At 37.7% G+C, this 22,689-nt stretch overlaps 2 protein-coding genes across 2 annotated transcripts in view; one reads left to right on the top strand and one right to left on the bottom strand.

Annotated features, from left to right (window-relative positions):
• LOC118434436 overlaps positions 1–15,162 on the top strand; it is a 37,758-nt gene extending 22,596 nt beyond the window's left edge. Inside the window, exons 2-3 of the mRNA XM_035847999.1 lie at positions 10,178–10,462; positions 11,190–15,162. Of these exons, the coding sequence (XP_035703892.1) occupies positions 10,178–10,462; positions 11,190–11,509 (605 nt within the window). The 3' untranslated portion in view covers positions 11,510–15,162. The remainder of the gene's footprint in view (positions 1–10,177; positions 10,463–11,189) is intronic.
• A 5,141-nt stretch (positions 15,163–20,303) lies between these two features.
• On the bottom strand, positions 20,304–21,120 carry LOC110843478 (leukotriene A-4 hydrolase). Its single transcript, XM_022089445.2, has 3 exons — positions 20,924–21,120; positions 20,712–20,795; positions 20,304–20,600 (listed from the first exon to the last, which is right to left on the bottom strand). The coding sequence occupies exons 1-3, from the start codon at positions 21,103–21,105 to the stop codon at positions 20,465–20,467; spliced, it is 402 nt and encodes a 133-aa protein (XP_021945137.1). The 5' UTR covers positions 21,106–21,120; the 3' UTR covers positions 20,304–20,464.
• Positions 21,121–22,689: the final 1,569 nt, after the last annotated feature.

The following is a 22,689-nucleotide window of genomic DNA, read 5'->3' as shown; positions in this document are numbered from 1 at the left end:
TTCCCTTTTATTCTCACATTTCCTCCAAATTTATAGTGCATTTGCGTCTGTCATCACGACTAGAATTTTTCTCCTTTTCTGGAAATTGAAATAAAATGTGTCCTTAATGGAAAAAAATTTATGGAGAAAATGCCAATCCTAATAAAATGATTTCATTCACAGCTACATTATGCATGCTCTGTCAGTCCATGTACATACAACTGTCTCCTGAGGAGGAGCAGGGGATCAGGAGGGCACGACATGGTACTGAAACATTAATGTCGATTAATTTGTATTGCAAAACAAGACCTTGGATGGTTTATTCACTGCGAAGGACAGGTTAATCTTGCAGCACCTTCGACGACCCATGTTCTCTTGGGTTTGCCCTTTTCTTGACATTCCGTATATTCAATAGTAATTTTCTCCATATACGTGTATCGTCGTGGTATGGACCGTGTGGTGCATGGAGTCCTAATGCAGATTTGATGTTCCCACATCCAATCACCACACACAAGAGATGGGCGAAGAAGGTGAAAGAAAAACGCCGAAGAAAGCAGACCCAATCTGTGTGTCCGTTAGACGAAGCCAATGTCAGTCAACAGAGAGAGGGAACACGGACCACTACATTCTTCCTGTAAATAAAATACGATACCTTAGATAAACCAAATCTGGCTGACATCACCTTCTCCTTTCTCTTACCTTCCAGTTAGATTTCTATTTTAGGGTTTATTTATTCCTTTCTCCAGAAGCTTTTCTTGCCTCTCGTTACTAAATCCTTGCACTCCTCTCTTTGCTCCTTTCTTGCTCCTACTTACCAAACAAAACTTTCTAACGGCGATATGTTGGCTGGGGCAGCAGCATCAGTGAATAAGCTGCCGTGGTCGCTGGATTAGCTGTCTCTCCTACTTTCTCCGTCGTCTTCTCTCCCCTGCGACTCCATCCTTCCCACATTTGTGCATTGAAATAGGAATTCGAGAAGAGTACATGGGCGTCAGATGTTGGTCCCACTCAATTTCAGCCCCCATTACTTCAGACTCCTTGCATGATTTATTCAGTGCTCACTAGTTTCGGAGAAATCTTAATATGCATGGCAGTCAATATAGTGCATAATGCTTGCTGGCATATACATACTTTGCTTGTGTTTTCGATCGTTTCAGAGGTGTATCATTTATTGCATCATTTATTATCATTTATTGAAGGTCATAGATCAATCACGGTGAATAGATCTGGTCTCCTTAATTCCTGTGGTACGTTTATTTGTATGCATGGGTGTTATCAGGAGGAAGTAATGTGCGAATCTGAAAAGCTTTTGAAGACTTTGAGTTGGAAAATACTTATCAGGCATGAATAAAACTATGCCTGATGCGATGACATGAATAGAGGCATATTTTAGTAAACCCCATTCACGTTTGACAGATTTTAAGTTCTATGCAAGCAGGTAATAAGGTATATACAGAGATATTCATTTTTCCCATTTCCAGGTTTTCCTGGAGCTTTATACTCCGACAAAAGCAGAGCCCCTGAGTAGTAAATTCATGGAAAATGTTGTTGACACGAATTTCTTTCAATTAATGCAATGGGTAGAGAACGATAAGAGTGTTGCAAAAGAACTTTCTTCGTGAATGGCAGAAGGAATCCCTATAATTTTTTATGCGAAGAGAGCCAAATTGACGCGCAAAAATTTCCTCCATAAATGCGAGACAAATACGAACACTTAAACCAAAGGCACGATAAGTCGTTAGTTTGATGTCCAATTTGCGAGGATTCTCAGCAATAAACCTGCCTAATATATAATACCAATCACATTTACTCAATTCTTTCACCACCTCCAGACTCATAAATACATAGAACATATTTCGCAAGGCTCGACTGCATCAAAAGTATGATTGATTTACTGTTTGCTGCGTTCTAATAAAACGTTCAGTATTTTTTTAGCTACATACATGACGACGATTTATTAGTCCTCAACACTGGTTCAAGTTCTAGTATATGAACTTTGGTGGAAAATTAGGCCAATAAAACAAATGCAACGCTGGGATTATCCATGAGTCCAACTATAGGTTCATGAGTCATATGCATATATCTGTATACACACATGTACATATACTTACTTATGTCTGAAATCTGTTCAAATTGTCATCCTTATCTGATGATTTATGAACAAGAAGCGATCGGTTTAAGGAGAATGAGTGGGCACTATTATTGAAACCCAAGTCGTAGAACTAGAGAGTGGTGCATCTGTATTGGTAGTGCTAGCTGACGGTCAATTTTTTGTTAGTCACCACGTACAGTGACTAACCTGAAACAGTAGCAACATTTAATGAAACAATGATTTGCTGCGTTGCATTGCTGGAATTCTTGTTTGATGTTTGAACGAGATGAACAATTACTTTCAAAGCGAGACAATGGGAAAGGTTTGTGTCAAGGAGTGGCTGAGACAGCAGTCTGGTGGGCTCCCACCTATTACATATCCTAATAATGGGAGACCAACCGACAGAGAACAACAGTTTAACAATCAACTACGAAACAAGTAATGCTAATTCATGGCGATGATTCGTGTGTGTTTTCTCGTTAACTATTCAGTGCATATAGGCATTCGGACACTTTAAACAATTACTAGCTGATGTGATCCATGTGGGCAAGCAGGCAGTAGGCGAGCGTATGCATGTAAATATGTATGCATGTCGTTTTATACAAAGATAATTGAAAGTTTTTAGTAGCAAAGGAGGGCTGGGGTCGTTTAAGGTCGTTATTTCAATATTTCACTTGGGGAGTTGTTTCTCCACTATTTGTATTAAATACAGAAGCTGTTTGCTTGTTCAATATCTTTGTGACATGATTAGTTTTCCTGCGTTGGAGTCTAATTTGACTTTTAATTTATTGAGGATTGGGCACGTTTCATTGGTGAATGGAATATCTTTGTGTGCATTCTTCATTTGTTTATCTTTTCTTTCGTGTCTGACACAATTCCAATTTGAATTAATGTGAGTATTATCATCGTAAGAAATAATTTAAATTTCTTGGTTGGACATTACTTGCCAGCATATGCATAATACATCTAATAATAATAGTTAATAGTATTCTGAATCCAGACTCCCTGAAGGAGTAGTATTGTTAATAATAATTTTATAGGACACAGAGCATGGGCATTAAATTAATTGGGAAAGTGTGAGGTGGAAGCGATGCAGCCAAAGTTTGAGGATTCCCTACTACGAAAGAGACGGAAGAATTATGAATTTACTTATTGTATCTCAACCTCACCGGATTTCAAAATTTGACCGTAATTTCCTCGAGTTAAGTCAAGACGTTAAGTCATTAAGTTAATCACATAGGAACTTAACTACCAAAAAGACGATTCTTTGGAAGAAGAGGAAGCCTTGTTCTAAATACCTTTTTCCTCTCCTTCTCACCCTGCACCACTCCCACGGACGGATTGTGGAAGGAGGAAGGAACTCATTCGAGAATGATTAATCTTGGATCTTTGGGCACAGATTCATTTTCCTTCCACCGTCCTACCTCCTGCCTCTCCTCCTTTCTCATAAAATAACGGATCAAGCGGCATTCGAAAGAAGGAGAACAAGACCAGGCCAAAAATCTATTAAAGCAGAGCGTCTTTGGAATTTATTTTAGGAGGCTCTCCCACCTAAATCGATTTTACCACTTGCTCGGCTCAGTCCACACACCATGCTCCTACGACCAACATCAAGCGTCAGAGTGAAGTCAAGGGTGACTTGAAGTAAAAAATTGCTCTGGTGGCAGGGAGGCGACGAGACGACAAAGGGACATCGTACATTCAGCCAGGAGATAACAGCTAAAAAGCCAATAATAATCATATTCGGGCCGTTGGTGGTGCGTCGAGTGTATGCAAGCGAGGCAGCAAAGGGTTTAGATTGGAAAGTCAAATAATTCTTTGCCCAGCGACTTTAAGGATGGAATAAATTTTAAAACTCTGCAAAATGAATTTTGTCATTTATTTTCACATCAAGTACTGCAAAAGGTTGCATTTATCCTGATTTTGAGCACCGAAAAAGAGAAACGCTGATAAAATATTTCTCCGTGGTGCCTGAAAAGATATTCTCCAAGGTGCTCGTATAACATTTCTGCTCAACCTTTAAATAACAGATTAGAGAGAATTAGACCAGAACGCCTGCTGACTTTTAAATATGAACTTTGTCCTTCTGAGCATTCCATAAGAGACGTCGTATTCAACTAGTTGGCGGAAAGAGAGTGCTGAACGTTGTAATCTATAAAAGGAAGTCGGGGAGAGGAAACCAACTTTCCTAAGTTGGAGACGTCATACTCTTCGATTTTTGTTTCGCAATTTGAGAGCAAAGACATTTCCAACATTCCCAAATGAAATCCGTATAGCCAGCCTGGTAGCCATGTGTCTAGGTCTATCCAGACTTAGGAAGTATGCATTTAAGTGTGTGCGATGAAAATCATACAGCAAGCCAAAATAATGTCAAGTATGCATAATTCTACTTTAATTCTTGAATTGAGACTTTGTAAACCTGAACTGCAGTTTTATCAGTGTTTTTTTCTCAGTAGTTTCGGATAAATCGGTCTGGTTTTGGTTTTGCAGCTTATTTCGCCTTGTATATTTAGGAAGGTCGCGAGACTATTATCCAGATGTATGAACATAACCAAGGCTTGTTGATTCTTTTTTCGTCCTGCATACTCCATTTCATTTCTCTCTCTCTTCCGCGTAAAACTCTCCATGAAACAAGGATTGAAAGAGATTACTTTCTATCAGAAGAGGATTTGGATTACCTAACATTTTCCCTGACTTTCTACGATGTCGATATATTCTGTTTCCATTATAATCATGATATCCGCCTCCAGTCCTTGTGAAGACCGGTACATCCATAATTTATGAGTGCATCCTTCCCACTATTTGTATTCTTTCAAATGGTATGTAGGCATGCAGTTTTATGAAGTAGATTATATTAATGAGCTATTAGTGAGGAGCAAGATTAATTGGTTGTGATTATACAAATCCAATTGTTAACTCATTATTAGTATCGTGACAGAAATCTGCAAAAGGTAATTCTCTAGTTCACCTATCTATCTTATCTTGCACACGAATCTAAGTACCGTTCTTACTCAATGCTACACAATCTACGTATACAAACTTATAGCTAAAGGGTGATATTCCACATAGCAGTATATATGCTTGCTCAACCAACAACGCATCTACAGCTAATTAAGATTTTGAATAATTACCTGCACACGGGTGACGTTTTACTTTAGAGGCAAGATTTTTCGATATGATTGTGTCTGACTCCCAATGCACTGTCCAAACCACAGTTCCTTCCTCATCCAGTACATAAGTAACACCAGTAATGGTTATGATACTATGAGAATGTTGACGTTTCTGGATAAATTGGAGCGGGAGGGTTCATATTCCTAACCCTAATTCATTTCAAACATAAAGAGGTTATGAAATGAAGAAAGAGATCCGAATTTCCAGATAAGAAAAGAGGTAGGTTTAAGACATAGTCAAATGCACCTACATACATACAAATATATGCGATGGACCTATTACACTGCTGTTTATCTACTTTATTTAAGTCTATTTTGTTCAGGATTATTTAATCCTTTGGACATACGCACATATATTTACAGAGTTTACTTTTCCAGAATACAAAATATTACATTACGTGAAACATAAAACCTCTGAAATTGAAGTCTAATAAAATGGTGTAATGCATTATGCAGTTTTATGACATCTTAAAAGAAAAGCGTATTTCTTTCATAGGCTTAGTTAACAATTCACCCCTGTTCGATAATAGTTTTCAAAGTTGCAAGTTGAGCCAACTTTTATAGAACACTTGGTCTCAGAAGTATAATTTGCAAGAGTGCGAGAACGTGTTTTCATCTCAAGTAAAGTTCGCCCCGGAGCTTCTCCAGTACGAGGACGAGTGCGATCCTATTTTTAACTGTCCAACCGCCCGGAGCGGAGAGCAAGGAATAAGAAAGGGAACTTATTTTGCTCCAGTTTCGCATCCAGAAGGAGCAGCAGCAGGGCCCTTGAAAACTTTATTCGTCTGAAAAATCACATAGAAAGAGGAAGAGAAAGCGAGGGAGATAGATACATACATGCATCTTAAATATGTACCATAGTTCTGTGTACATATACATTTTCTCCCTTCTTTCAGTGGGCAGTGAAGAATAGCTCATTCATGGTTAAATACTCGTACATTGGGATTGAGAGAAAGTGGTGGAGGGAGATCACAATGGCAAAACCCACAGCACACACACTTCTGTGAACCAGAGCACATTGTGTAACAAACCTAGAGAGTCATAGTAAATAGAAAGAAAAACTGTACTCAGGAAAAGGAATCAGACCACTAAACTTCAATCTGAAATAGGCAAACCGGAGAAAAAGGTCAATCCATCGACGTGTAACAGCATTCATCTTTGGTGTTATTAGCATCTTGTTCAACTTTCTCTTTCTATTAGTGTACATAGATAAACCAATGGCATGATTTGAAGCACAAAAGCATATTGGAATAATTTAAGCATTCCGTCCGGATTGAAAAGCGAATTTTCACTTTCACATTTTCTCAGCTTAAAGTTGGTTTTGAGTTTTCTTTATCCATCGACGCGCTGTTAATATTTATGAAACAAAATCGGCATTCATTCAGCGACCAGATTCAGCCTGAGATTTGGGGAATTATGATGCTAAAACCACATACATGATTCGAAATATGTAAATACATGATTTGAACAGAGCTAGTGAAAAATCCCACATTTTCCATGCACACGGCCACGCATGCATTCTATTTGTTACCAAACCTCATTTTTGGTTTGATCACTCTTGCATTTTGCATCAAAACTGTGCGTATTAATTGAATAAAAGGTGGCTTTTGACTTAATGCTACTGCATTTATTGACTTAGGGTTAGGCCTTTTTATTTTCGAAAAAAGCATTGTTTTATGGTTGATTAGAGTCATCAAATGTTGAAAGAACTTGGACTTAAAAACTGATAGAGTTAGAAGTACTCGTGCTTATCATTACGTTATTACATACTCCATTATGCTGATCTAGTTAACCAGATCAGTCAAAGCACTTGAAATTACTCTCCAGATCTGAAAAAACTTATGGAAGATATCCAAATTAATGTATATATTTTTTTTATTGCGTTTCGCCTTGGCAAGAAAGTTAACTCCGACCTGATGTGTTCATTCATTTCTCCGTGGATTGGAATACACAATTGTCTGGGTCCCATGTCTTGAATTGAACCACATCAATCATGCTTATTGCATAAATCGTACAGTTATAATAATTTACATGTGTGCACTTCATCTTTGTTAACGTCATAAAACCTGGGACGCTGTACAGGTACATTTCAGAAAAAATAATAACTTACACACGTACCATGCATGTACACAATTATTCGTTTCATTATTTAAATGCCCACCCGATAAACGATACAATATTATAGCGTTACAGAAAGAAAGTTACAGAATGAAGGTTTTGTGTTTGGAAACATGCTACAGTTTTAGTGCAAAATTCATGCCAGCCGAAATTCCTTGTTGGGTTTAATTTACGCTGCAGAGCTAGTTTTAACATCAACAAGCGCCCAAGAGTTATTACACTCTGAGCAAGTGTATCCTGTCACCAAGGGCTGTCACCCACCAATCCATTTTCTTGAATTCACTCTGGACGGAAAGGTCACCGTCGAAAACAGACAGGCAGAAAAACGGGTTTGTTCTTCTTGGCACCGTTCTTAACACCTCGCTGAGTACGAGTCAACCCATGTCAACCATGTCACCACCCTTGTTGGATGATTTTGGGGTTGTTGCTCGTTGTTTGCCAAGCACATGAGGCTGATGTTGTGGGATGGATGATGTTGATTTGACCGCTGGAAGATTAACTGCTGGCTGACAACTGAAAGTGTTGAAAAGGCGCAAGAAAAGTTGAGGTGAGCTGACAGGACGTAAAGTGAAAATCTTGTGTCACGGTATTACGTACGTACGTATGTACTTATGTGCTTACGTATGTCCGTGGAGTACGAGTGCATGTTTTGTGGAACAAGAGGTGGAATATGTATCTCTTTGCACATTGTTATTCTTGAAGACGAAGAAGAATGCCAATCCACGCCATAGTAAAAGACCAAGCAACGCTCGACAATGGAAGTTTGTCGTCATCCAAGAAAATTTTGTCAGATTTATCCATCTTGTTTTCTTCTCACGATGGCAGGAGGAGAATATTCTCACTTAAATTCAGCAACAAAAATGCTTGACTTGAATTCATGCATTGAATTTGAGCCACACATGCGATGCGATGCAATCACGTCGTCCTCCAAGAAGGTGACCGTCATCTCACAAAAATATCCCACAATTAATGTGTAAACAGCTCAGCGTGTGGCACAGCACACTTGTAATAATAAGGTTGGGACTAGAGGGTCAGTCAGAGAAGAGTACAATAAGCCAGCCAACCTCATACATCTTGCCTTCTCAGCATTATATTCTCCCAGTGTAATGGATGACAACAAAAAACGAAGGATTTTGCATGTTCGGGTGAATTTCTTAAAAGGAATGGCTTTCAGAAATCGGGTAATGGATGTTTTCTCGCCGTGAGGGTGTATACACACAATGGTGAAGAATAATACTCCCATGCTGAATTAATTCTCGTCATCACAATGACCAAGGTGTCAAGCTCATTGCAGGAGGTCATGATGCATTACGTTCCCAATCCTTGGAGAATTTTGAGGCTTTAATTTCTTTTGCATGTGTAACCCTAATAACTTTCAACAAGTCAGCAAAGCATGACTAGCAATTTTGTGAGCCTTAATTTGTGATTTCAATTTTATCCAAGTTGAAATTAGTCTGTACAGCAATAAGAGTAATTGAGAAAGTTTTATGTATATATTAAAGCAAAGTACTCCAAACAACACGTCTTGGAAAGTATGTATATGCACAAGTCTTCTTACAGTTCTACTGGATAACTACTGTTTTAAATTTCTATTATCCATCCATATTGCTCAACGCTGTCTCTTAAACCGTATTGCACACACAGATTTGTTTTTGAAGTTTGAAATGCACTTGAACAACACGGCGATTGCATTGTGTCTTGCGTTGCAGTAGCCAATAACAAAGTGCACATGTACATGCCCATCACATTACAACAAAAACTATCTTTAGTGTACCAGGCTCACAATGTTTATTACCGTTGCATGACCGATCTCGCTTCTTTTTGGTAATTTCTTCTCGTTTACTAAGAAACTGCACGACTAACGACAGCTTTCCTCCCACAGACCTACGGACCAAGGATGCTGGATGGATGCATGGATGGGAGAAAGCCAAAAGAAAGGCTCAGACCATCTATTTCTATTATTACAATAGTACTTATTGCTGCTGGTAGTGAGTACTTTGTTTGCTTGGGTGGGCTGGATTCACATAGAAATTTCCAAGAGATTATTCTCCAGTTCCACTACAGATGGAATATATTTATTTATATAGGCTTACCATGTTATCCTTCTGACTCTTCAGCATTACTACTTGTATAGCTGCATAGGTGAATTATTTCGCGAATGATGATTACTGAGGATGAGTTATTCTGCTCTGCTGCCCACATTCTTGGAATGGAACATAAATACATTAAACACGCACATTGCACATTGATATAAATAAATAAATAAAACAGGAACATGAATCAGATATTATTACTATTATTATGCTGACTGTTCCATGTGCATTTGTTTTACCGTGGTATTTGTAAAATACGTAGATTTGTATTTATGCATTTGTAGAATTTTATATGTACTAGAGCGGAATGCACAATGAGGTCCAACAAAACAAACCATTGTTATCTGCAACGTTTAGTTCGGTTTATACATATACACACGGAATCCACTTATTTTATCGTATAAACGAATTCCGTTCACTGATGCGAAATAAATATCCCATCGACCAAGGTTGAGTTGAGATAATCGCTGTTGGCCAACGAGAGTGAGCCGCTGGGACGACGATTGTTGTTCTGGTTGGAGACTTTCACCAGGAAGGAAATCGGCACAAGTTGAACCATTTCCACAGTAGGATTAGGACGGCTGGGGAGAAAGAAAGTGGCGCTGGAGATATTTGTTACTCCTCCATCAAACATCCACACGCATTGAGGAAATCGGCCGTGTTTAGCATTAAGGTTGGCTGAGAAATGGCTAATTGCAAATGAATGTTTTATTTTGGGATTGCAGAGAAAAGTAACGAAGAGAGATGTAACAGCCCTCCTGAGATTGGCAACGGGTACTACCGGCCGTATTACGGTGGGATGGGTGAGACAGATTTCGCAGTAGGAACGGAACTGCAGGCTGCTTGCGAACCTTCCTTTATCCTTAATTGCCCCCATCAAAAGCCGTGTGGTAGAATTGTGTGCTCTGGGAAAGGGACCTGGAGACCTAAAGATCAGCCACTGATTAACTGTGCTGCCACTCCACAGACCGTCGTCAGTGGGAATTCAAGGGACATCAGATCAGATGATGGTAAGTCGCAGTCTTTCTTCTCAAAAAAATTTCTCAAATAAAAGTATCTGTCCTTTCTCCGCTTACAAATGTGTACGTATTTCTACCCAGAACCCTTATAAGAAGTTTAGTCCCATATCTAATGCATACATGCAACAAAAGTAATATAATTTTAGGACCTTGTCAACTATATGACACCTGTATTAACATTATGGCTCACGTTCAATAAATTCTTCTTTTTCGTAGCAGGTGCTGTGCGCCTGTGTTCATTTATGTAACCCGTTCAAATTAATCATACGATCCCTGTGCCCACAAATCAATATTTTCATTCTGGATATTCAATATTAAATTCCATTCACTATAATATCCAATTTGGAAACGATGAATGCCAAGAACTTACCCCAAGATGAAATAAGAATAGGAATCCTTAGTGGATCCGAGGTACACGTAATAATCACAGCACCTTCGTTCTACCTTTTTACAATGAGCATAACCCAGTCGTGTTTCATCATTCGACGCACGAAAACCTAGATATTAATCCATTCGATGTTACAATTATATAACCTCTGTTTAATTAAATTTTCAAGTTGTGCCTACACGAATCGTCCCCTACTTGTGCGTTCTTAAGAAGCTGCACAGTTATACGAACCACAGTCCGTTCATTCAGCATTCATTTAGGTTTCATGATTGGGCTGATGGTTAACCTGACTTTGATAATAATGATGATAAAGGCTTATTCGCTTTCTAGTTCACGGATCACGAAACACGAGTTCGACCCAGAACTACTTGATACTGGCGCTTGCGATGGTCTGCATCGTTGGCGTGGCTGCATTGACGATTGCACTACTGCGACGTCCGCTGTTCTGCAAGAAGCGGGATCAGTCCCCCTCGGACCCACATGTCGTCGTCACCTCATCGTCACCACATCATGGAGGCGGAGGAGAAGACTACCAGAATTCCATTGTCATTGGCATGAACACGGGCATCTTTGTTCCAGGGGCTGATTATAATTTGCAAGACTATCACCTTCAAGACGGCCCGTTATGTGGTACTCAGATTTTTAAGTAGACAGATGCCAAGCAAAATCTGCACGCAAAATCTTCACAGGATCGATTCGTCTCTCTTTTGTCTCCATGTAATTTCTGAGAAAAATCCATACGCATGACAGTTGGTCACTGCATACGGTGAAAATGTTGGCAATATAGTTAAGAGTCATTGAAAAAAAATGTAAATAGTATTTCCTTTAACAATCATAGATTATGGAAAGCGATTGTTGTTTTGACAAAGTAAAAATGAGAAAATGAAAAGAGAAAATGTTAACGGATTGGTACAAAATCAATACATGTAAATTCAAATATTTTTCAGGTATCATTGTATTACCTCTGCTACGTTTTGGTTGCTTTCCAAAGAACACGTATTCCAACATGTGCAAAATTATGCTGTATAAAAGGCTTTTTAACATACTATGGAAGAATTTCTTTTCGTGAGTCCTTGGCGCATAAAAATAATTGTAGGTCATGATTATGCGATCTAATGATCTGTGTATAAGAGGGAACATTGCCAAGACAAAATTCAGCTGATGACTAATTGGCCCTTAATGTATATATGATATACTAATTGGGGAAAATGAACGTGTTAGTAGTACTACTTACATATTGGGCACCTTAAAAACAAGCATCGTTGTTAGCATGTACATGAATGAATTGATATCTAGTGATAGAAGAAATAATACTTTTACATAGATCAGTCTATGATTACAGCATAATACAGATTTCTCATATCAGGCAAAATTGACTGTTGTTGTTGCTGCTTTCACTTTGGCAGCTAATTCATATGTACTTACACATACTTATTTAGTTCTACAAGAAGAGTAGTCAATTCTCATTGTACATAGTGGGTACACACTTAGCATACGTAGTATTACTACTCGATAACCTTCTATGAATTATGAATTGCTGCTTTGCATTAATCTTATCTCAGATATTCTAAAATGTATCTCAACTAAACTAATCAGTAGAGGAAAAAAATACTTGGGCTGGTCTCTGATTGACTTTAGGGGAATAAAACGCCGGATACACGGATCAAACGACATTCGAAGGAAGGCAAGTTGTGTTGGTTTTGTGAATATTGGACTGCATTTGTAAGCAGTAAATTTTTGTTGCAACATGTACATTGAGAAATTTATTGTGTTTGGCTCATTCCTTTAATAGGCATAGATTTACGGCATGATACAGGTTAACATTGGGCAAACACATCTGATTCCACTTGCTATGGTTTGTTTGCATGAGACTGAGAACTTGTCCAAATTGAGATTTTACCATGAATTTACGACCGATACTGTGTCACATAAACTTTCTGGTGTGTACTTATTTATCCTCCCCTTTTTCCAACTTTATTGATTTCCACGTCATTCAACTCACTCTAATTTCTGACTTATTAATCGCCAATTTGTCGTATATACACATACAGTCTTTGTATTATAACGTGAATATTTACCCATTATTATTCTCTATATATATATATGTGTTCTGTATATGGTTGTAGTTATATTGCTGGTGTAGATAAGGCATTCCTTGGAATAACTATTGATAAGAGTAGAGTTATACAATCAAGAATACAATTAAGATTATACTGTAATAATATTCGGCTTAAGCATACACGTAGACACAGAATTTGAGTGCTTATAATCTTTTTCCTGTAGCCATTTCTTCATTTCCTCAGAAATTGAAAAAAACTCGGCAAGATCTCTGTGATGCTGGAACATACACATATATTTCCTAACTGAATCTTTATACCTCTCAAAAACAATAAAGCAGAGTACTTACGTGCATATGATGAAATTATAGGAAAAGATTAGGAAACCCTAGGTATCCAGTTCTTGTTTATATTTAGGATCATGTACTATATGCATATACTTATTATTCAGAGTGTACAATTATCACAAATGGAAACAGAATTCTAATCCGTAATTGCTTGCTGGTTTGAATGTTTTAAATCATTTTATCCGGGCTCCATCATAAAATCTGAGGAGAATCCAATCTCTGTAAGTGAAACTATATCTCAACTCAGTCAGCAATGTGGAGGAAAATCCGCATGAAACGAAATATTTATAAATAAAGCTGCATACACAGACATAAAGGATTGGATAGGTTTCGGTCTTCAGGGCAAACGGGCGCCTCATTGTCAATTTCTCTGAGTGAACCAAATAGCGACACGACAACACTGGATTGAGAGTGAGTTGAGCCGATTATGATGACAAATTGTATTCCGAAGTTGGCAAAGTCAAAGAAGAAATCAGCACTATTTCATCTTTCATTTGTATTTGGCTCACCATAAACTGAAGCCATAACTTAAACCATATTTGTGAGACACGAGCTCAATCAATCAAAATCACTTGGACGATATGATCTACATATGGATCATGTGCAGGTGTAATTTGAGATCTCCACTGAAATTCTGCTGTAGCTGACATGTTTTTGTTGTAAGTTTCGGTTGCACTATTTTCCTCCTGAAAGGTAATGGATCTCGAATGAAAGGTCTCATAAATCATTATTGAACGGGTAGAGTTTGTGCACATGTAGGTATAGACTAGCTGGTCATGTATGTACGTGTAAATATATTTTGAATAACCTTCGTGCAGAAACGATATTCGTTTATTCTCTTAATAAGCATTGACAAAGCTGTAAAGCATCGATACCAAAATTTCAAGAAATTTGACTTGAATGCGAAAATAGTCTATATGCAATTGCACACTTGTCATGAAGCGTAAACTAATAAATGCACGCAATGTATTAATAAGAATGAGTGCGGTTAAAAAAGCATGGATTCTTGATTTCCCTAATTGTTTAGAGCTAGAATCTATATATTAATCATGAAGTTCGTAGTTTGAGAACGTCGTATACGCATACGAAATTATGTACATATTTGCAGTCTGAACTAATCTACAAAATTAATTAGTCCGACCTTTCATTTATCAAAAAACTTAATCCAGTTAGAAGTTGAGCTGACGGAAACTTACGTACGTAGTTAAGTTAATTAGTTCTAGATGATACGGAGCGGTATGGCAAATGAGAATTTTTTCCTTCGACCGACGGAGCAGTTTGTGCTCTTTATCGAATCTCAATGTACCCGAATTCGGGTAAAATAATCAAGTCCAACATGCTGCGTTCTAAAGAGGATTTCAGATTCTCTTCACGGTTTCGATATTGAGGTGCTATTCTCAACAGCCAAGTTACGATTGTTGTGCTATGTAATCTTTGGTGCTATCAATTTTCTTCTCATCTGTGTCTGCGTTGGTGGTATACACAATATTTAAAATACGTATGGCGACGAAATTTTTGATGATGTGCACAATCTCAAGTGTGTGCATTCAACAATATTATGAAGTAATTTTCTAAACAGATAAATATGTACCTTTTATTGATAAGAGATGAATCCTGTCTCATTCACGAACCAGCCCAGCTATTCTTTGCGATATCAATCTGTGTAAATATGTAAATAATGTATTATCATAATTAAATAAATGTGCGTGCGTTTGTAGGAATCGGAAGCATTGAAATTCTCAGAGGTGTTAAAAATAAAAGTAATCTTTAGTGTAAACTGTTTTTATGCCTATAAAATACATTGTTAACTTACACGTATAAGCATACATATGTACATAAATACATACCCATACAACAAGTGAGTGAAATACATGTGCCAATGTTATTGGAGTTCTCAGACTTGGTTAAAGTTTATTTTCATCAAAACAAGTTTCTATTCATATTGGCTGGCATACGGATTTATCCCATCGCCACCACACCATCTCCTTCCCTCCCTCTCTAGCTCCTTAGTTAGCAAAGTTTAGTTTTTCCTTGGCTACTTTCTTATTTCCCGTGGTGATAATGCCTTACTTCAGTTCACTTACTTTCTCCGTCTCGCAAGACACAATTGAATGAAAGTGGCAGCAGCTGTGCCAGGTTATTTTCTTTCCCCTTCATTTTGTTGTCTTCACTCTTGTAATTTCTTTTCTAATTTCCACATTTCAACACCATCCTGCCATGCCTCACACATCAACGACTAACGTCAACCCTGACACAACGCGAAGATTTATTTGATGAGCATGTTGATGATCTTCGTTGCAGGCTGGCTGTGGGGCGTCTCAAGCTGAAGCATTTATGAACTTCTGCGTGCGTACGTACTGCCTCGCAATAAGAAAGGACAGGCAGACAGAAGATCGACCTTAAAAGATAAAATAAAATGTAATTTATCTGATTAACAGAATCGCTTCGTCACGTCCAGATCCAACTTCCAATCTCCACTCTCATCCAATCCTCTGCACATTACATATATTTAATCGCGTATGCACTAAAGGTTCAATCACACGCTTTGAAAGTTTGTGTTCAAAGTATTCAAAGTTCGCATCTATCCTACTACGCCACGTCATTTAAAAAAGTCGACAAGATTTATAACTTCTGGGATTGGTAAATATTTACCTAAAATAGTTTTTAGAAGATTTTTTCACTGCATTAATTCATAACTTTCTTTTGTATGAGACAGAGCACATCTCAATCAAGAAAGTTATATTATTAATCATGGCCTTGATGGAGTTGTGTCTATTTTGATGGAGAATGTGGAGGTGGGTAGCTGCCGTAGAAAGCACACCGCTTTTAGCTAAATCTCAAGAGCATTAAGAAAAGGAAAGCCTTTGAGTGCCCATTAAGAGAGAAAACAGAGAACGTAGTCACAGATGAAAGCCACAACACTGCTGCTACTACGTCCAGAAGTGCGGTATATATATGTGCACGTATTCATATATAAATATTGTATTGTATTAACCATATCCTGTCTCAATTCAATAGCAGACACTGAATGAGCAATAGAGATAAGGAAAGTGCCACAGACAAACTTATCTATTAGCCATTGGCTTAAGAGTACGGCAAGCTTGCATTGCTTTTTGCGTCCTCTTCTTCGTCCTTGTGGTTCTGGAGGCTACATACTCTGGCCCCATTTTCCTATGTAGCAGGAGCATAAGTGTGTAACAGTTGAGTTTAAGACAGGAGACTTTCACCCTTGGGGAAACTTTTTAAGGAGTCGTTTCCATTCCTTCCCACCCAAAAAGAATGACAAACATCATTTAAGTAACCTTTGTGCAAGTTTTATAAAAATTTTATGAATACCGAGGCAGGTACATACGTCAAGTAAACCGATTAACAAGCATGCATAGCATTATGTAAAACATCACATGCGTTATGCAAGTTGCAAATAGGCTGAAGGAGTAGGTTTTGCAAAATGGAGAACAACACCTGTTCCCTATCAAACAATTTCTGAATTTTCTCAGCGCTGTGCGTCTTTACGTAACGAGAGAAAGCCCAAATTTGCATCATTTCCTACTAACAAAATATCTGCCGTCACCTGTTCATTTCTATCTACATACAATCGACCGCACCTCCAACCCATATGCATGCAAACATGGAATTACCTCATCGACCGACCCATGAAGACTCGGCCTAATGTTATAAGTATGTAAGTGGTATCTCTCGTACTATACTTTCTTCACGTGTTCCTCATCGACTCAATCTGTGGGAACTTCTCAAAATCCGGAGCTAACTTATTTCTTGCCAAGAAGGTAGAGGAAAACGAGAAGAAGTAATCAGAACAGCAGGTCGGACGGTTTGCGTCTGCCTCCAGTGCATTCCATGCGGACATCTTCCAGAGAAAAAAGAAACATGCTGATTAAGATAATGAACTACGTACTCATCAACTAATTTAAGGAGACTCGCTGGTAATATTATTATTGTTTTCCTCGTAGCAAGACTCATCCGAGTGCGCAGACAACAACTAGGCTAATGATCTTGTTGTTGCTGTTCAAGAAAAAACTCAAATTGAAATGGTTGTACATTAAAATCAATTTGATTTGTTTGCTAAGATTATGAGTTTTTAGGTCCCCGGTAGACAAATTTCGTTGTGTTTAATGACATCCGACAAACACGATGCAACGCAGCCAAGGGACTCAATGTAGTAACAAAGGCCATTCTCATCCCACTCAATGAATCTTCAGTGAGCTTTCAGCAGGAGGAGAATAGAGTAGTTTGGGGCAAAACTGATGAGCCTCCAAATAGTACACGAATGTTTCCTCACAATCTCATTGTTATTCTAAAACGCTGTGTCTGGGCAATTCCAAATTTCATTTTGTACGAGAAAGACGCAAAGAACACGTCAGTCTGCACCTCATTTGCTTGAATATTTTTACAATGCACACAACACGTTGGGAAGATGATGCAGACGCGGAGAGTGGCATTAACGAGGAGAAAAACGAAATGTTAAATGTTAACTAGATGAACATTTCTCTCCCACAAACGACCCTTGCCTGGCTGTTGGCCCGGCGTGTGCATCCATTTGAGCGTTGAGTTGATGACTGCACAAATCACTCCGAAGGAGCAGTTTACTGACAAGAAACGCCTTTTGTTGGTATTTTTCTTATAAAAATTGTGTAAGAATGGATCTTTTAATCACCAAACTTCAAATGTAAACGTGGTGTGTCTCCGGATATTAGCTTGTGAACACTTAATTTCCCCTTTACACACTCCCCATCAAGACATTCTACAAATATTTATGGACTCTCATGTAAAACTGTTCTGGAATGGAATCCTGTCTTAAATTGTGTAAAAGCTTTTATATCAACTTGAATATTTGAATATATGTCTACTTAGCTGACAAGTTTAGTTAGTTAAAATAGCAGCCAACATTCTAACCAACAGGTCACAAATGCATGTACAACAGTGCCAACACGAAATCAACAAATCAATTATATTTTAATAAACACCAGCCTCCGAATTGACAGCCACTGATTCTCATCTTCTGATTGATGCGTTATTGCCATATAAAAAAATGCGAACATCGATTTTCAAACTTGAGACGTCAATGTAATTTCATAAGTGTTGAAATCCCGTATAGTTGAATAATGTCATGAAAAAGTCGAAGAAGTGCACCTTGTTAGAAAAAAGATAAATTACTGTGCGAAATAATAGCTTCTGAAGAAGTTTGGGCTCAGATTCAAACAGGTGGTAAAAACTCAATCTCAGCAGGTAGTTATACTTTCTTGCCTATTACTTTCCTGCACTAAAAAATTATGTTTCACTGAAATTGACAGGTGCTAAATGTGACATACATATACTTCATTATCTCATTAAACGTTATTGCCTATCTTATCTTTAGTGTGACAAGTCTGCGAATTATGTAGACGAGACTTATGTATATTTACGACACACGAGTCATCATGCACAAGTATTTTCTTGAAACATGTTACAATATGATTGCGCTTTAGTAATTCCCCACTACTTAATTTGTGCCAATTCATGTATTTATGACGTGTACAGAACGTGCCCTAAAAATTGTCTGCTATATAAGTTATTAAAACGATAAGTAAGTTTACCAAAAACTCGACTAGTTTAATTTTGAAAAAATATAGGATCTTGCCAAAGTCTTGGAACCAAAACACTCACATTTGTATCTCATATTTACATGAGGACTCAAGTGCTGAATAAGCAAAAATGGAGAAATCAATACACTCAGCTTTTGTTGTAAATATACAGAACATTTACTTAAATAACAAGTATGCACAGACATACATAACAAAAAAGGTTACGGTGCAGTAAACCTCCTGAAAAATTTATCCACCATATCTTTTTATGTCTCAGCATCTCTGAACCGTGCATTGCATTTCTCTTTGAATAACAGCAATTTCATAGTTGAGTTCAAGTTGACAGTTCGAGGTAAAACGCTTCAAGAAACCGAGAAATTCATAAACAATTCAGAATGCTGAAAAAAGTAAGAATTCCATAATCTAAATATGAGCGTGCCCTTGTTTTCTTAAATTGCATGAGCCTATTGAAATGTTTGTGAATCTTGAAACACTTTTTATCCAATGTACATCTACACATTTATCTCATTATTATTTCAAGCCTGACGTAATGTTTAAATACAAGATAAAAATAGGGTTTTTACTATTTTTGTCCTAACCAGGGCTTATGGAACAATCCTGTCTGTCTGTCCGTCATCTCTAACTCTTTAACTTGCCCACTCGGTTGACATTTTTTATGCATCTTTACATATCGTAAGGCTCAATTTCATGATTAATAAAAAAGGTCCATTGGGAAATTATACATATTTATGTAACGCCAAATCGTCAATTAATATCTTTAGAATCTCCTTTGGTCGTAAAACGCAGTAAGCCCTTAGTACTTGCAGCTTGCACTGTAGTGTTAATTCCACAGGGTTGATTCCTTCATGTCATGAAAATCTTTGCCAGTATCTAACACTTTTCGTTGGGTAATTATGTATGTGAGGTTTGACAGCATTACTTGGGTGGGTTTGAGTATTGGTAGAAATTGATATATGAAATATTGGACTAGCTGTAATTAAGTACTCGAATTGTAAATAGTTTGCCATTTGAAACCACCAATTAATTTGCCATCTTGATTTATTGGTTGATAAGTTGGTGGTATCTATACTACATAACAAGCAAAAAAGGTTGATGTTTATAAACGAGGACGACGACGGGAATGTGAGATTCTTTGGGTACTGCAAAAAAGCCAAAAATTTATCCCTTGAGATGGCAAAGGCTGTTTTGCAGAATGTTTCCCAGAAGTGTCAAGTGAGACTAAAGTGATGCGATCGATCGAGTGTTCTCGCAAACTTGAGAGAGCGGAACAATATTTATCAAAAAGAACAACGTAGCAGACCGAGTTGATTAATGAAGGGTTTCATTTAATTATTATCAAATGATCAAAATTCAAGCTGTTTTCGCTCTGCCTCTGAGTGAGTGAGTCATACAACTAGAAATTAGAAATTGAGCATGCTGTCACCACATCACAAACCATTATTTCCTCATTATTTCCTTTTGACCCAGTGTTTATTGTTTCCCAAAGACTTTGACTTTACAGTAAATAAATCTAAAACATAAGTTGGAATAAAGTTGGATCGTAGGTAAGCAATATTAATGGTTGTTCACAAGTTGCATGAGTTGTCGTTGATTCGCACAAGTTACAAATGTAAATCTTTGGCAATAATGGTGGCGGACATGCTCATCATGCTTGACCTGGTTTTCTTGAAATGATCAATCGCTCGTGGTCGAATCTCCTCCCAATTGTACATTTCCCTGTACAACGGTCGAACGTATCTGAATACGAGATTAATACACAATGTTAAACACACAAAAAATAACTACAGTGACAATGGCCCACCAACTTGATATTAATGCAATAAACGATATACATAAGTTGAGACTCACTTCATTCGTCCTTGTTCTGTCACGAACTGGAGGACCAGAGGCACTTGAGCCTCCCACTTGGCTTTCAAACACAGTCGCAGCCACCTGAGACGCAACAGACAGAAACATAAATACAGAAATAGACAGCAAAGAACTGGATATTTTCAATACGTGTCACATTGCCCCTCTAACACACCTCATCTTAAAAAAACTCCTCGATCTAATATTAATACCTGAATCGTATTTCGCAGTTCTTGTAGCTATTGAAATCATACACGGTTTGCATGGCCTGGACCTTTGAAAGGCTGACCTCTTCCTCCAAGAGTTCGGCCAGGAATTCAGTGATCTGTTGCGAAAAGAATTTTCTCAAGTCCCCCTTTGAGAAAGGACACGGCTCTACGGCGTCCCACTCCATCCATCGATTTTTTAGCTCAATACACACATCCGCTAGACTCGTGTCAAAACTTTTGAATAAACAGAAAAACTAAACGATATGTATATACATGTCGATAATGATAATGCCGGAAACAAAATATTTTGATTAAAATTTGATTTTGTCAAATCAATTTTACTTATCCGCTGATTTAGTTTACATACATTTTGTAATTGACATTTACAATTATAATACGATCATGGTTTATTAACAATACAACGCGCTTGATTCATACATTTTACAAGATAAAACTAATACGTAGATACAACTACAGATATAACATGGCGAGCACGTTCAGTCGGTCAAGTTAAGTGACGTTAGTTAGTAAGCATTACATATTATCCTTTCCCAACATTGACCTGGACAGGTGGTCCATTTTTGCAGCGTCGACAGTAGCAGGTCCTCCCACTGGCACCTCCGCAGTCTCCAGTTCCGCAATTTTGTCCAGCACAACTTGCCACGCAACAGCCCTTTTTCACCCACGCCCAGTTCCCATTGTCACAGCAGAGTCCTTCCACCTACAGAAGATCGAACTTTTCAGAAAAACTTGGGAGAATGGGGTCCATAGATAACAGTTCGAAATTATCCAAAATTAAACCAACTTACCAGAGGCGGTTCAAGAAGCGCTAGATACAACGTCAACAGGAAGCCTATTATTGTTACGGGCTTCATCGACCGTTTTTACGTAAATGAATTTTATGTGAATGAATGAGGGGTCTGCTCACAGTACGCAGTAAAAAATAAAATGCTCAATGGACTCAATTTATATTCATTCAGATAGCGACATTATTGACGTGTGTGGTTTATTGTTTTCAATGAATTGTCTAATTAATTGAAGTACTTGCCTCAACATCCTATAATAAAACCGTTATTTATGTTAATTGCTATTATAACCTTCAACTGCTCTGTTAATGGCAATGGCTGAATTTGTCGCGTTAAATTAATGGATATCGAAAATTTTCCCAAAGTTGCCCCTCTTTTAATAAGGAGAATACAAGTGATTTTACTTACATTATAATTGTAATTCACTATCAATACTGTTAAAATGCACTATCTGAATCCATTCCAAACAATTTCATACGTAGGCATGAAGTCGGTTGCATATTATTGTTCCGGCGGAAGAATATTTTGAAAGAATGTTCCCACGATAGCCCAAAACTCTAAAGTCAACAACAAGGAAATTAAATAAGAAATTATCATTTTTGGGATTCGCCGGTGCAGATGGAAAGAACTCTGTGTCTGCCGACGTTCATACTAAACGTTGTCAATAATTTAGTTTTAAACGTCACGTATTCATCCTTTGTCAATAAACCAATTCACGTAATGATTCACTTATGTATTTTCCTGCATTGGTGCAGTTGAGTACATACAATATAGCAAGTAATACATGTAACATACGCAGTACAGGGCATGATCGTCTATGTATATTAAGTTGTCATTGTTCTCCATATTTAACAAAAGCAAATTTTTATTTTGACTTGATTTGTTAATAATTTGTAGTTTACCGTCTCGAGTCGTGAACTCTGGTTGTTGCGCGTAAGTTATTTCCCTACTTATCTTGTAATT

Source organism: Folsomia candida, unplaced genomic scaffold, assembly GCF_002217175.1.
Source record: "Folsomia candida strain VU population unplaced genomic scaffold, ASM221717v1 Fcan01_Sc002, whole genome shotgun sequence".
Classification (NCBI taxonomy): Eukaryota; Metazoa; Arthropoda; class Collembola; order Entomobryomorpha; family Isotomidae; genus Folsomia; species Folsomia candida.
Note: the sequence above shows the minus strand (reverse complement) of the source record. Positions and strands in the feature narration are given on the sequence as shown.